This window comes from Acanthopagrus latus, chromosome 21, assembly GCF_904848185.1.
Source record: "Acanthopagrus latus isolate v.2019 chromosome 21, fAcaLat1.1, whole genome shotgun sequence".
Classification (NCBI taxonomy): Eukaryota; Metazoa; Chordata; class Actinopteri; order Spariformes; family Sparidae; genus Acanthopagrus; species Acanthopagrus latus.
The window spans coordinates 8630313-8645665 of NC_051059.1; the positions used below are offsets into that span (position 1 = coordinate 8630313).

General features: G+C 41.9%; 2 protein-coding genes across 3 annotated transcripts; one reads left to right on the plus strand and one right to left on the minus strand.

Moving 5' to 3' along the window:
* The first annotated feature begins 85 nt into the window (after positions 1 to 85).
* On the plus strand, positions 86 to 5806 carry LOC119011436 (patched domain-containing protein 3). Its single transcript, XM_037084555.1, has 5 exons — positions 86 to 109; positions 523 to 1253; positions 1653 to 1774; positions 1859 to 2004; positions 2629 to 5806. The coding sequence occupies exons 2-5, from the start codon at positions 531 to 533 to the stop codon at positions 4158 to 4160; spliced, it is 2523 nt and encodes an 840-aa protein (XP_036940450.1). The 5' UTR covers positions 86 to 109; positions 523 to 530; the 3' UTR covers positions 4161 to 5806.
* yme1l1b (YME1-like 1b) lies at positions 5094 to 13993 on the minus strand. Of its 2 annotated transcripts, none has more exons than XM_037084554.1 (18): positions 13783 to 13993; positions 12999 to 13130; positions 12632 to 12809; positions 12165 to 12254; positions 11559 to 11665; positions 10989 to 11139; positions 10817 to 10900; positions 10278 to 10430; positions 10016 to 10168; positions 9715 to 9847; positions 8831 to 8893; positions 8574 to 8686; positions 8269 to 8424; positions 7879 to 8030; positions 7642 to 7768; positions 7411 to 7484; positions 7056 to 7142; positions 5094 to 6962 (listed from the first exon to the last, which is right to left on the minus strand). In XM_037084554.1, exons 1-18 carry the CDS (start codon positions 13807 to 13809, stop codon positions 6819 to 6821), a joined length of 2124 nt encoding a protein of 707 aa, XP_036940449.1. In that variant the 5' UTR covers positions 13810 to 13993; the 3' UTR covers positions 5094 to 6818. The 2 variants fall into 2 exon arrangements, with proteins under 2 accessions (XP_036940449.1, XP_036940448.1); XM_037084553.1 differs by having other exon boundaries at positions 10278 to 10451.
* Between the last annotated feature and the right edge of the window lie 1360 nt (positions 13994 to 15353).

Sequence of the window (15353 nt, forward strand, 5' to 3'; positions counted from 1 at the left end):
TACTAACTTGGCAATAAAGTGAGTTCTTCTGCTGATGTTGGCCAGTTTACCCTGGAGCAGAAGTGGAGGGAGTGGAAGTCTACAATAGAGAATTATTGTCTATTGACAGGTAAGACCTCTGAATAGTCTTAAGATCCACTTTATAATGCCTCTTTGTTCTGAGTCCTAGCTACATTTGCTGAGTCCTCAAGAGCCCCAAATTGTAATGTTATCTCAACCATGAGAAGGAATCACCTGGGGGTTAAGCGGTTTTTAACCAGTGACAGTAAGTATTGCAACAGAACCAGTGAGCCATGTTACACCTCCTGTTTCCTCAACAGACTCTTTGACTGAGTCTTTCTTCATACCTCATCTGCCACCCTGCTATTATGCAAATCGTATCTCATGAGGGAGTTGAAAAGAGTCTGCAACACAATAAATACAGCTGGTTGGGAAAACTCACAGCTCTTTTTAGACACACTGCAGTTTGTGAGAAAAGCTGCAGCTCTTTCTTACCCCGATAAATCAGTTTTTTACTCTCAGTGTCGACCATGATGGCCAGATTCCGCACAGACTGCATAGAGAGACCTCTACGCATCTGTTTTCAGCTGCTGGGTCACTTTGTTGGATCTCATCCCTGGTTGTTCTGCGTCACCCCCCTTATCCTCTCGGCCTGTCTGGGGAGCGGATTTTATCTCCTAAAGCACAGAATGTCAAACAACATTGAAGAGCAGTTCACACCTGTCGACGGACGAGCCAAGTTGGAGAGGAAATACATCCAGGAAACTTTTCCAGGAAACGATTCCATGTTTTCACCTTTAAGACTGAGCACGGATGGAAACTATGCGACTCTCGTGGCCACAAGTGACAAGAATATTCTGACTGTGGAGGCACTTCAGGACATCCTCCACTTGGACTTAAGAGTTAGGAGTATGGTCGTGCAGTTTGACAACCAGGAATTTGAATATGTGGATGTTTGTGCAGAGGTGATGGGATCCTGCACCTCTAATGACATTTTAGACATCATTCAATACAATGCCAACAATATCGACACAGTCAATTTGACATTTCCGTGGCATTACTCTGATTTTAGGAGTTATGCTTTATATCTAAGTCTGGGGAGTGTGACGTTGTGCAACGAGAGCTCAGTTGTTGAAAGTGCCAAAGCCATACAGCTCCATTACTATTTGCATGAAGACAATAAAACCAAAACTGACCTCTGGTTGGAAAGCTTCATTCTTTTGGTCTCAAATGCATCATCAGCTTCCATTCAGGTAAGAAGAATCACAGTATATTGATTTAAATGGGCGATACGTCAGAAGTGTAAATGAATGTGTAAAATGTGTAAAATAGCAGTTTTGTCATTATGATGTCTATGCGTTGTGTTCGCTGTGATAGCTGAAGTTAGCATGCTAACCAACAAGCTTGCTGGTACAAAGCCCTCATGTTAGCAGTTTCAACAGTGACACTCTCTTGGTCCCCAAGCTCCCAGTCTTAGCCACTACCTGCATGGCTAACTGAGCTAACCAATTAATGCCTCTACAGTTATCAGCAGTTAGCTGTTACTCTGGTGACGTGCTACCACCCGTTTGTTTTAAGCATGAATTTGACAAGTGGCCAATTCTTACATATTGCACCTTTTTCATGATCCGCTTTTCTGACTATCTTTCCAGGTGTCATACTCCACCTCCACATCGATGCAGTGGGAATTTGAGAAATCTCCAGCTTCGGTCGTCTACTTGTTCTCCATCACCTATGCCATCGCCATCACATTTTCCATCACATCATGTTGGAGGTTTGTAAAACATCCGCACATCCAAAAATGTTATGCAATGGATTTTGGGTGCACGGCTCTGTCTGATCGCTGATTTTCTCTCAGGTTGGATAATGTGAGGACGAAGGTGTGGGTGGCAGCCTGTGGAGTGCTCTCCACAGGTCTAGCAGTGTTGAGCGGTTTCGGTGCGCTGTTGTTGCTGGATCAACCTTTTGTTATGACAGTTGCCTCCTGTCCTTTCATGATCTTAGGTAAGACCTGTCCAACATCCAGATCCATGAGATCCCACTGTACTGAAAAAGTACCTGAAACATTGTACAACCAAACAAGTAAAATAATCCGTGACATGACACAGCATTGATTCTGATGCTCAAATCTGTACAATATTTAATTCTGGCATGTAGTTGAGTAACAATAAAGTAGTATATAATGGAGTGCACAAGAAAACCTAAAGCTGCTGTGAGCATTGTTTACATTTTAGGTAACTTCCTGTCCATTATGTAGTTAGCAGTCCCCTCCCATCTCTCCACGTCACCACATCTACACTCAGCTGCATCACCAGACATGACAGAAAGCGGAAGGATCCTGTTCTCTGCATGTTCATGAGCAGACGGGACCACCTCTTTATGTAGTTCTCTGCCCTGATTGGATAGAGTGGGCAGGGATAGCAAAAAAACAGAGCGTTCAGACTGAGAATGAATGGAGGGGCTGTTGCAATAGACAGTATGAGAAATCTATATTAACTATACTAATATTACATCAAGGCATGTAGTAAACATTTGACAGACGCACAAAATAAAAGAATGAACATGAAGTTGAACATAACATTGGACCTTAAAAATCTCTCTCTCCTCTGACTTTGAGTGACTCCAAAGGTATTGGACTGGATGACATGTTCATCATGATCTCTTGCTGGCAGAGGACCCGTGTTCTGGACAGCATCCCCGACCGGCTGGCTGACACCTACAGGGACGCCGCCGTCTCCATCACCGTCACCACCCTGACCGATGCCCTGGCTCTCTTCCTGGGCTACAACTCGCCCTTTGGTTCGGTCCGGTCCTTCTGCCTGTATGCTGGGATTTCTGTTTGCTTCTGCTATCTGTACAGCATCACTTTCCTGGGGGCGTGCATGGCTTTGAACGGACAGAGGGAAGCGGAAAACAAGCACTGGTTCAGCTGTGCCAAAATCCCAGAGGACTTACCGTCCAGTAACTCTAGAGCTTCCAGCATCTGCTGCGTTGGAGGGAGTTACGATCGAATGACTGAAAAGGAGGAAACTGAGCCCATGAGTCATATTTTTGAGCGGTTCTACGGGCCATTTCTGACCCACAAATTGGTAAAAGCATGTGTGTTTGTCATTTATGCATGCTATCTGGCTGTTAGCGTCTACGGCTGCTTTACCTTAAAAGAAGGACTTGATATCAAGAACCTGGCTTTGGATGACTCCTACATCATCAGTTACTACAACGATCAGAGACAGCACTTCTCCCAATACAGCTGTAACGTGATGGTTGCGGTGAAGCAGCCCTTGCTCTACTGGGATGAGGTTGAACGGAGGCGTCTGCATTCATGCATTTCAAAGTTTGAGAGTTTGAGCTTTGTCAGCAGCACCTCTGCTTGGTTTCTTTCCTTTCAGCGGTACGCAAACGCGACCAATCTCAACGTAAGTTCTCGGGAGGCTTTCCAAACGCACCTGCGCCCTTTCTTAGAGCTCCACCCCATGTTCAAACAAGACATAAACACGACCACAGACAATGAGATTCAAGCCTCTCGCTTTTTCATTCAGACGCTCCATAGAACCGCAGAGGAGAACATGATGACCGCGCTCAGGAGAACAGCGGAGGACTGTCCAGTAGTGCTCCTGGTGTTCCACCCCGCTTTCATCTACTTCGACCAGTATACCGCCATCTTGGACAACACCGTTCAAACCATCCTGGTGGCTGTGGCTGTGATGTTGGTCGTCTCACTCGTCCTGATACCCAGTCCTCTCTGTTCTCTGTGGGTGGCTTTTGCAATTTGCTCAGTCATTGTTGGTGTGGCGGGCTTCATGGCGCTGTGGGGTGTAAACCTGGACTCCATCTCCATGATCAACCTGGTCATGTGCATCGGGTTTTCGGTCGACTTCTCTGCTCACATTTCTTACTCTTTTGTCTCCAGCCCCAAGAGTGACGTCAACGAGAAGGCCACGGACGCCTTGGCCCATTTGGGCTACCCGATTCTGCAAGGAGCACTGTCCACCATTTTAGGAGTGATGGTGCTGTCCACCTCTGGGAGTTACATCTTCAGGACGTTCTTTAAGATTGTGTTTCTTGTGATCATCTTTGGGCTGCTCCATGGTTTACTGTTTATTCCAGTGTTTCTGACGCTGTTTGGGGCCTGTGGGAAGTGGTGTAAAGGACCACATTAGGGACTTAAAATGGCATTTTAATTCCTCACTCATTTTATGCACAGAAACGTAAGCTGTTGTGCATAATTAACAATTTTCAGATGTTTTTGGATACATTTGTGGACCCTAATCCTAACACTCACCAACCCTAACCTTAAGTCTAGCCTCGCCTCCATTGTGGTGTTGTGTTGAAGTGTGTTTTCCGCATCAATATGTGTTTTCCCCTTAACTTCTCTGAACCTCACTTTGAGCCCCCAAAACTCAACAGCAGAGAGCGGCACCAAAGGAAGAAACACTTCAACGGGAACAAACTTCCGAACTAAGAGGGGCCTTTCCCACGGCAGCTGTTGACTGACATTTAAGGATTGGTGTCACCAGGACATGTGCTGTGAAATCCTGCTTGGCTGGAGCAGATCATAGCCTTGTATAGCCTGTGAATGTTAATACGTTTTTTTTTTTTCCTCTATTTTACAAGCCCTGCTTATGGAAGTCAAGTATGGTAGCCAAAAACCTATAAAAGTTCTGCAATTATCTTTTAAATGCCTTTACATCGAGATCACCAAAACTAAGTTGTATTGTGTGTGCCCACATAGTGTAAAAGTAAATAAAACTTACATTTCTCCATTTTGATCATTACAAATTTGAGTAGCCGAGTCAAAACACACATCGAGGACATATACCGTCTATCAAATTGTTTATTTCCTTTTTGACCTCAATTCTTATTTTTACATTTCTTGTATACTACTTCTGTGTCGTAATAAGGAACAGAGTGACTGATTCTAAACCTGTTCTATTTTAATGCATCAGATCTGTAAACCTTGTGCATGTTGTTACATTTGTATCAATGTGCAGTGATGTATTGTTTTGTAAAAAAAAAATTAGAAAAGAGAAAAATAAATCTTCAGTAGACTCTCACCCAGTGACCCCCCCCCACAACCAAGAAATCAGCTGTTGTTTTTTTTTTTATGTGGGCTTTTTATTTATTTCAGCTGCACAAACATTCATCAACTACTGCCTTCACATTGTCGAGAGATTTCATCAATCAACAGCAGAGAGCCATTCTATGTGCTTAGAGCATAAAAGCATTCCTATACATCTATGTACAATGTTCCCACTCCCAATCATATATACAGCTAAGCAAAGATAAAAGCCTAATAAACAGAAGAAATAGTGTTGAATTGACACAACAACAAAAAAGCAGGTGAAGTTCACACTATGAAGTAGAAGGTATGCTGGTAGACATCTTGAAAGAGCTACACCTTCAATCAAACCAATGTTCCAAAATGCTAAAATATGGATTACATACATGGTTGCTGCTGCACTGGAAAACAGAGACATTCAATATTACAAACAGAGGCGCAACTGCAAGTCTACCCACAATCTGTGTTGAACAGCTGTCTTATTCAGAATCAAGGATGTTGCAATTAGACTTGCTACAGTTTAACATCCTTGTACACAGAGCAGCAGCCTGTGAGCACCGAACACCGACATCTTTCTTCCTCTGCACTGTGCTAAATGTGTTGAGACAGAAAGGTAAATAGCACTACATGTGAGAAATCCCTCTGCCTTAAAGCATGAGGGAGACAGCAATAGACAATACCTCACAGACACAGCCTTGTTGTTTGAATAATCTGAAGATAAAGAGTCTTTAATCCACTCATTCGCAATCATCAAACTGATATTTTGCTGAAAGGTTTTTCACAATTTCAGACATTTTAAACAAAACAGGTGAACGTCGCAGGGTTAAAATCACTACATAAAGCACAGCTTGTATTTGCGACGTGCTTTGGGAGGCTGAGCGGCGGGTTTTTGATCCATCTGTACACGCAGCGTACATGAAATAAATTAAATGAAGAGTGCATAAGTGCTTTTTTTTTGTACACTTACCCAAAGTGCTGAGACGCAATACACGTCCTACTGTACTTCGAAAGAAAAAAGGTTCACACTTGCAGTACATTCCCCCAAAAAAGGCCACCTTTAAAAATAAGCAACAGGGATGTATGCAGGGGGGTAGAGCAGGACAGGAGAGGGTTTGTGCATGATCGTCAAAGTGTCAGCACCCCGTCATCACAGTTGAAGGAGCCGAATTGAGTAGCACACAAGCTGAAGTAGAGTATACGACCATAAACACTGGAAGACGAGTGACAAATAGGAGTTGAGGGTTAAAATCTAGCCGTCATGACACATTAGCTCTTTGGGATAAAGACACCAGTGTTATCCACTGACAGACTAGAAATCCATCAACACCTGGCTGAGCAGAATGTGACCAAATTTAAACTAAAGTAAAAAAAGAATCCTTTTCAGATGCCTTTTTCACGTTTGAGCTGTATAATCACATCAGCATTATTTCCTCCGACCATCCAATTACATGACCTCAGCAACATCCTTATCATGAGGCATATAATCCCATAACCTTCATCACAAACAATGAACCTTAAAACTCTGGAGCGTCATGTTTATGTTTCATATAACAGAACTACTTATCTGGGAACACTGATGAGATTACACAAAAGGTGACAGCATGAAGATCCGTCACAGTCCCGCGTGAAAATTTGTCAGCGCAGGCCGTGAATTCATCCTCTTCTGATTTGCTGCTCGTGAATTGAGTTCACCCTGAGCTCTTAAAATCTGACCCCTTCCCCAAGCCGCAGCCCCCGACTGTTGCCGTCCTCGCTGGTTTCATCTGGTTTCCAGGGTCTTGCCCTCCAGCACCAGCTGGATCTCTTTGGCGTCCAGCGTCTCATACATGAGCAGAGCGTCTGCCAGGTTCTTGTGCTCTTTGGTGTGAGACTTCAGCAGGGCTTTGGCTCGCTCGTAAGACTCCTGGAGACGACAAGATGGAAGCGGTCAGAAGGAGGTTTTATACAGGTTTTTTTTGTTTGTTTGTTCAGCTGCCCTAAAGAAGCTGACACAGACCTTCAGTAACACCCTGATTTCATGCTCCACAGCTGCTTGCGTCTCTGGGCTCTGGGCTGTTATGTCGGTATAGGTCATCACACCCAGCTGGGAGATAAGAGGAGGAAATTGATATATGTGTAAAATCATAGCAAAAATGTCGACAAACACTGTGAAAAAGGGGCACTATGCAGTTTTGGAGAAGTCATTTCAAAATATCAATATTTATCAATGGGGTCCAATGTAAAACAGTATGAAATTGTGTTGTCCTTTAAGGTTCAGTTTGTTTATCTTTGTTTATTCATTAATTCAGTAAAAAAAAAAAAAACAATGTTTGTTTGTTGATTTATTTATGTGTATGAAGAAGTTCCCTTACCTTTTCACACATTCCGTACCTGGTCACCATCATCTTAGCGATCTTTGTGGCACTATCAAAGTCGCTCGATGCACCTGGAGAAGAAGAAACATGGCCTTTGTAAAAATTCAGGCATGCCAACCACCTTTCCTCGCGTAAGACAATCAAGATTTTTCTACATTCAACCCCTCATTTATGTTGAAACCATTTTTTTTTTTATCCCGCTGTTGGTTTTAAGGAGCCCTTTCTTACCAGTTGTGATGTTCTCATGACCAAATATGATCTCCTCTGCTACCCGGCCGCCCATGCTGACGTCCATCTGGGCGAGCAGCTGAGAGCGGGTCTCACTCCAACGATCATCATCTGGGAGCATGGACACCTGAGGAAAGACGGCAGACAGGATTGAGAGGAGGAAGGAGAAATGATAAGATGGAGTACAACGTTTTAAAAAAAATGACAGCTTTGTTTACAAGTTCCATGTTTCCTTACATGTCCCAGACTGGGGCCTCTGGGCATGATGGTGGCCTTGTTGATCGGCATTGCATCTTTGGTGTAGTAAGCTACGATGGCGTGGCCTGATTCATGGTACGCCGTGATGCGTTTGTTCTTGTTGTCTATTTCTGCACTCCTTCTCTCAGGGCCTTGAGGAACAGAGAGAGGATGGGTGAATTAAATTGTTTCATTAACAAAAAGGGGGAATGACACAAATACAATTCAAGAAACATAAAGATGGGAGGGATTTTAGTCATAAAAATATGCTAGATTAAAACACAAGACCTGGATAAGGATTCTTAGAAAGATAAAGTATATCCTAAAAATTGCAGGGAAGTAACAGAGAGGTCTTTCTTTGCCATCTAGCTAAACTTCCTCATTACTCACCCATGAGGATTTTGTCTTTAGCGAACTCCAGCTCCTTCATGGTGACCATGTCTTTGCCATCCACTGCTGCCTTCAGGGCCGCCTGGTTCACCAGATTTTCCAGGTCAGCGCCAGAGAAGCCGACCGTGCCCCGGGCAATAATCTTGGCCTCAATAGCTGCAGAGACAACGCGCAACATTAACAGTGAGCCTGGGCCTCAGACTGGGCCACAGTTAAAGCAGCAACTCATCCAAAAAACTTTGGGTTGTGTCCTACAGTGGTTAGAACATATACAGATTAATGTGTTTGAGGAACGATTCTCAGACCTGGATCCACTTTAATTTTCTTCAAATACCAGTTGAGGATCTCTGTGCGTCCTTTCACGTCTGGTTTGGGGACAGTAACCTGCATGTCAAAACGTCCTGGGCGGATCAGGGCGCTGAAACAGAACATCAGTTTAATACTGAAAGTGTGTCTCTGCAGTTAAAACCCATTTCATTTGTACTCTGTTACTGAAAGGGAAAGCAGTGACTCAGAGGTTTGTTGACATTTGCACAGGCACGAGACTCGGAGGTAAACATACTTATCCAGAGCCTCCGGGAAGTTGGTTGCTCCAATGATGATCACACCTTCATTTGGTTTGAACCTACAAATAATATTACAGGGTAAAAGTCATTGTGTGTAATTCAAATGCAGGTCAAGTTGCAACTAAATTATAGAAGTTTACCGTAATTTATTCATTGAGTAGATTATCTTAAAAACACATCACAATACAGTTATTTCATCTATGGATAGCTTCCTTATTCAATTTGATTAAATCTCCCATATCACAACATATAGTGTTATTGCAGTACATAAGTATATATCATGATTGAAGATTTCATTCTCTTTTTTTACTATTGCCAGGTTTCCCACCAATCTTGAACATTAAATTCAATGACTTTCCAGGTCTAATTCCCTTTGATAAAAAAGGACCCACTGCTGCATACTGTATCTTGAGACATGGAACAAGTTGAAGAACTATTATAACACTAAAACATTTTTCATAATGAGACAAACATTCAAAAAAAAGTATATATATTAATAAACTATGAGGCTTGAATGTGTAAACACTTGCGCTGTGTTACAGTGGTGGAACTAAACTGTGGGAGACACACATGCGAAATATTTTTACTAATGTTAAAAAAAGAAAATATTAAAAGAACATAAATTTCTAAAATTCAAGCACTTTAAATGGCTCATGTCCATTTTCTAAAACCTTTCAAGGTATTGATTGTTTTTCCTCAAAGTATTTCAAGGTCCCGTGAGAAATGTGCCAATCACAGACCCCTACTACACACACGCATTGCGAACCCACCAAAATGCCAGAGGGATGTGCCAAATTTGCTTTAACCTGCATTAAATCAACTCCTCACTTTTCAGTTTACTCAAAAATGTAAAAACACAACAGATCATTTCAAAGATTACCCGTCCATCTCAGCAAGTAGTTGGTTGATAGTCTGTCGGGAGTATGGGTGCATGGGAGACTCAATCCTTTTGCCACCCACACTGTCCAGTTCATCTATGAAGATCACGCAGGGAGCATTGGCTTTAGCTTCCCCTAGAAAAAAAACACACCATTTAGGAGAGAAACATTACAAGCCTAGACGGACCCAAGGACAGAAAAGCCTAACAGAAAGGTAATATTTAATATTGATGTTATAACAACAATAATAATAATAATAATAATAAAAATAATAATAATAATAATATCTGAATAAAATCCCACTGAAAAGGTTCCTGATGCGGCTGGCTCCCACTCCAACAAACATCTCATCAAACTCAGATCCTGAGGCGTAGTAGAAAGGAACATCTGCCTCTCCTGCCACAGCTCTGGCCAGTAGAGTCTTTCCGGTTCCTGGAGGGCCAACCAGTAGCACACCTACAGGAAAGAGAGGGTCATAAAAACAGAGCGCTGTAATAATCACATCAGCTTTAAAGTTATCAAAGTTTTCATGCAGCTCAGAATGCACTGTGAAGCACAGCCCTACCTTTTGGCAACTTTCCACCCAACACTGTGAACTTCTGCGGGTTTTTCAGGAACTCCACCACTTCCTGCAGCTCGTTCTTGGCTTCCTCAACCCCTTTGACGTGCTCAAACGTCACATTTTTCATCTGGACGGGGTCGACTGCAGAGTCCAGGCCTGATGTGGTTCGGAACCGCACTATCAAAAATGGTTAGATTAAAGTTCGAAATCACACTGCATGGCGCGGTTAATGAAACCCCACACACTCACATACACTGCCCGTTACTGAGGATTATTGAACAGCCACATGTGATGCATGTTAGTGCTTCAATACAGCACGTTAGAATGAGTTGTCAGGAAACGGTTCAGTTATATCAGGCTCAGTCTTCTTCTTTGTAGGGTCAATACACATTCAATATGCATTGATCATTTTAACAGGCAAATGCAGAGCTATATTGTTAACATAAACATTTTTAATATATTAAAATGGAAGCAGATTGGACGTGATCTCATGAATGCCATGAAATCAAAAAGCAGGTTTAGAAGAGAAAAGGAGCCTTTACCCGATATGAAGGGGGTCTTTGAGATACCATAGAGCCCGACAAGAAGCAGCACCAGCAAGATGAGACGAGTCCTCCTGAGAGAGTCTGAACAGTTGGAACAGAAAAGTAGACATCAGTACTGTTTAATGCTTCATAATATATTAAATTAGATGGTGTTTTTATTAAATCTTGCCTTGTGTGCGTTGTGTCAAGGCTTGGGCTTTCAGGAAACCTTCAGCGAAGCCCCTCTTGAAAGCATCCTGCTGCCCTTCAGGTACGTTCTTTTTCTTCAACAGGCCGTCTAGACTTTCAACTTCAATCCCCCTGTCACGTGTCAGGAAGCCCTGCAGTGTAAGGTAACACTGATCAGCAGGAGAAAAACACTTATCTCACCCTTACACTAAAGGCACTCACACTGTGTAGGCCTGAAAACTTAACATACACCTACTGTGTCGTTATTATTATCATCAGGAGCTGGAGGCCATTTTTGTTATCAGGCAACGGCAAAGGCAGCTGCATAACTTATACTAATAGCTTACTTAATAAGAAAAAATATACTGTCTATTTCAGTCATGAAATTATAGGCCTGAACTGACTCCGACAAGGCAAAATAATAAATGCCAACTTTTCCACCATTCTTTCTTGTGTGCAGAGAATCAATTGGAAGGGAGGCTAGTCTGGATTTTTAATTAACCAGACAGCAGAGAAGAAAATGCAGTAATGAGGTGCACTTTCTACTATTTTAATTTTGCTAAATACATACCTTCATAAAAGATGGTGTGAACCCTTCAGATTCCAACGGGCGGTCAGCAGCTAACTGCATTCGTCTGCCTTTCCTTAAAGTTTTAAAGCCTCTGCTCTGGACCCACACTAGAGATATACAGCACATGATTAAATCAGATAATAAATTAACAATGTTTACAAAGCATTTAACTTCACTAGATTAGCATGGAAGCGGTAAATATATTAACCAATTTACTGGCCAAAATAAGAAAACTAGTTAGCCTATAGTTTGCTTAACTTGTGCTTGTGTGTCTTAATGGTATAAATTTTCATTTCAGGCCCATGCAGATATTTTGTTTTACAGCCCTTATTAGCAGATATTAATGATCACATGCAGATATTATTATAAATCCTTAATAACACACATACATCGTTACTGTTAAATTAACAATATATTTGTAAAAATAGGAAAACAAAAATCGTTCTGACTATTAATTGGAACATTTTGTCAGTAATGTTAATCTAAACGGTTTCCGGATAAAATACACACCTATTCTAATCATTTATTAGTAAGACCTGACCACAAACCTTTGGATTAGCAAGCAAACTATCACAGCACTTATAAATGCTTGTAATCCATAGTTACCTGGCCAGTGTTGTAGCTCTATGCCGACAGCTTGAAGAGGTGAAGGGTGCTGCCTGGAAAACACTGGGGCTGCTGCACCAGATGAGAAGCCTGGGAACAGAGGACAATGTATTACTCTGTGATACCTCTAGGCTAAAGTGGTAGCAGAGGCCCTATTGCTTGTTAAAATGGCCAGCTAGTAGCTAAGCTGATCAAAAAGATGAGATACATCCAAGTTTCATGATGAAACTCTTAAATTGTATGCAGCAAAGTGAAGAACCACATTTAAAACTCATTGTAAATTAGTAGTACTGGCATGTTGAATTCATTCATAAGTGACAACAGGCTAGGGGGTTCTGAGGTTCCAATAATCTTCTAGCAATGTAAAAGATGTTAAATGTGAAAGCTAATACCATGTTATGAGCACCAGCCACAGGTACACCTATTTAAGTGGGTCAAGGTACAGCAAAAGAGATGCTCATCCTCACCATGCTTATTGTAAAAAAACGAAGGCGTAGAAAGATGTGACGTCTTCCAGGCCGTCTGTCCACCCAATGCAAGTGGCACCTCCTCTGGACTCAAACGTGGTAACACGCGGCTCACAAGCTCATCCAGCTGCTGCGCTCCCAGGTCTGATAAGCCAAGCTCACGCAGGGTCCACATGGGCTGCACACACAGACATAAATGACACAGTTTTGGGTATTAGACTTGATTTATATTCCTCACTATCATATCTTGGAATAGGTTTTTGGTAAACAAAGGAGAACAGTGGAAACAGCTGTGCAGCATCACATGCTCTCTGACTTGACGCAGCAATTACAGATTATATCCAACTTGAATCCAACTTGTGTGTACCTCTGTGCAGTGTCGATCTGAGTCTGGGGCATGCTCCTTGTGTTTCCTTTGAGCGCAGGTGACACTGCTGCTGCCCACTGAGCTCTTCATGGAGTGGAGGACATTGATGAGGTGGCTCAGAGTTACAGTCACCTGTGACCACATGTGAGGAGACAAAAAATATTGAATGGCATGTTGTCAGCATTAAAATAATTACCACTATCGTACATGTTACAATTCTCAACAACCTACTTTTTAGTAGCAGTAGTAGCAGGTAGTGCAAAGACAGCCTACATAGGTAACGTTAGTACAACAGCTAGCTGGTGTTACAAAGCCAACATGATGGACACTTGGTTCCATCAAAGTAGCTTGTTCTAAATTTTAAAAAGAAAGAAGCCATATACTGATTATACACATTAAGAATATGAAGAAAAGTTGGTCAAAGCGCTGATTTATTAGAATATTCAAATCGTCAGTGTCAAACACGGCGCTCACTGACGCAGTTTCCCAGCTGGCAGCTAAGGACACTGAACACATCCGCAGCTAGCTCAAACTTCTCTCAGCGGCCCTCACAGTCTTCAATTCACGTTCATTACGGTTAAACATAAATGTAATAACACTGACACAATGTTCACCTATGTGACTGTAATGAAGTGTTTCTTTCATATCATCAAAACCACAACGAAAGGTCGCCCGGCTCGTAAGAGCACGAGCTAAGGTTAACTTTGCATGCTAGCAGGAACCTTAAAACCAAAACAACAACAGTGCTAATGTTAGCTCGGCCTAACGCCTCTTGCTCTCTTACCTGAGGTTGCACGGTCAAAGAAAACATCTTTAAACCCTCACTGGTCGTTAAAATGTCCAAGTTGCACCACCGTTCCTGTCTGCTCCGTGTTTCTTTCACTTTATCCCTCTGTGGCAGGCATAGCAATTCAAACAGCGAACTACAGCGGCAATCTGTCAGCCGAAAACAAACCGGATGTGACCTCTGCAGCGCTGTGACACATTTCTGTGTCCCCGTCGAGATCTCTTTTTAAGCTTTAAGTTCCGCTAATCAGCTGAAAAATATTATTCTGCTTATTTACAGTAGTCTCAAGTATGATATGCACGTCTCTATATAATTATTACTTACATTTACAGCCTGTGGTTTCTCATGCTGAAAAAGGAGAAATAACGAAGATGGCAAATAAAATCCCACTTTCACAGGCAGTGACAGCTTTTCATCCATCAAAGGATAAATTCACTCAATATGAAAATTTCAGTCAATATCCAGTAACACTCATTTGAACCCTCATGGAAAGTGAAGGGTGAAGTTTTGTAGTCCAAAAAACATTTTTGGCCTGTAGTATAAATTAACCATAGTGAGTAGATAGTAGTCAGAATAAAATAACCATAGTTAGTAAATAGTGAAAGGGGTAGTAATTGTTATAGAGTTGTTGAAACATACTACTGGGCACCAGCTGATTGAAAAGTGCATCTACCAATTAAAGTTGCTGTAGTGTGATGATGTTAAGCGTGAATCAAATATACAACACTTTTATTGTTCTTTAAAAATGCAGTGCCAAGAGTGATCAGATATAATGGGATATAACAAGGAGGGGACTGAGTTATCAAAAAGCATGAAGGCCAGAGTTTCTATGGGCCAGTGATACAGACAGAGGGAAAGCACCTGTTTAAAAAAAAATAAAGCGAGGCGAAGAGCAACTGGTCGATGTGCGGTTCTGCACGTATGCCAATCTTCGCACAGGTGCAGAAGGTAGAATGGGGATTTTCTATAGAAAAATAGCAGTGTCAGCAGAAATAAAGAAGAATTGGGGTTGGTTGAGGCCATGATGCCCAAGAGGACACTCCTAGTTTTCTGTGTTTAAAAGACGATGGTCAATACTTTTTTTCACTGATTTTTTATTTGTTTTCCCCCAGCAAATAAAGTCCTACTGCACTCAGCCTTGAAGACTCCTGGTGACTTTTTTGATCTATGAATTCTTATGGACCAAATGAGGAGAGTGAAGTCAATTTACAACAGGACCTTTACAGAAAAATAGTGTTGCTGCATTGTGTTATCTATTATTATTGTCTTTATTTCAGTTCTAACAAAAATACCCATCTTCTTCAGTTTTTTTCTGAGAATGATTCAATGCTGTTTTGCTGAAAAGTTTCAAGAATATTTTGTGAGAAATGACCTTTCACCCAATTTCCCATCAGCACTGGAGTGAGTATGTACCGACCCTGTGAACCTGTTCTGCACCAAAGTCAGAGACTCACAAAAATAATGTGCTTGTCACAAGAATGTGTTTATTGCATTTCAAAATCTGCATCATATACAGTCTTATTAAGGTTACACATACTCGCAAGGTAAATGTATATCATGGCAGTCTT

Excerpts from the sequence above, each read along its gene's own strand:
- LOC119011436 (XM_037084555.1), top strand. The coding sequence starts at position 531 with ATGATGGCCAGATTCCGCACAGACTGCATAGAGAGACCTCTACGCATC. Across the intron at positions 1,775-1,858 it reads TCCATCACATCATGTTGGAG|GTTGGATAATGTGAGGACGA; the intron begins GTTTGTAAAACA and ends ATTTTCTCTCAG. Across the intron at positions 2,005-2,628 it reads CTGTCCTTTCATGATCTTAG|GTATTGGACTGGATGACATG; the intron begins GTAAGACCTGTC and ends GTGACTCCAAAG.
- yme1l1b (XM_037084553.1), bottom strand. The coding sequence starts at position 13,809 with ATGTTTTCTTTGACCGTGCAACCTCAG. Across the intron at positions 10,901-10,988 it reads CTTGACACAACGCACACAAG|ACTCTCTCAGGAGGACTCGT; the intron begins GCAAGATTTAAT and ends CCAACTGTTCAG. Across the intron at positions 8,031-8,268 it reads TAAAGACAAAATCCTCATGG|GCCCTGAGAGAAGGAGTGCA; the intron begins GTGAGTAATGAG and ends CTGTTCCTCAAG.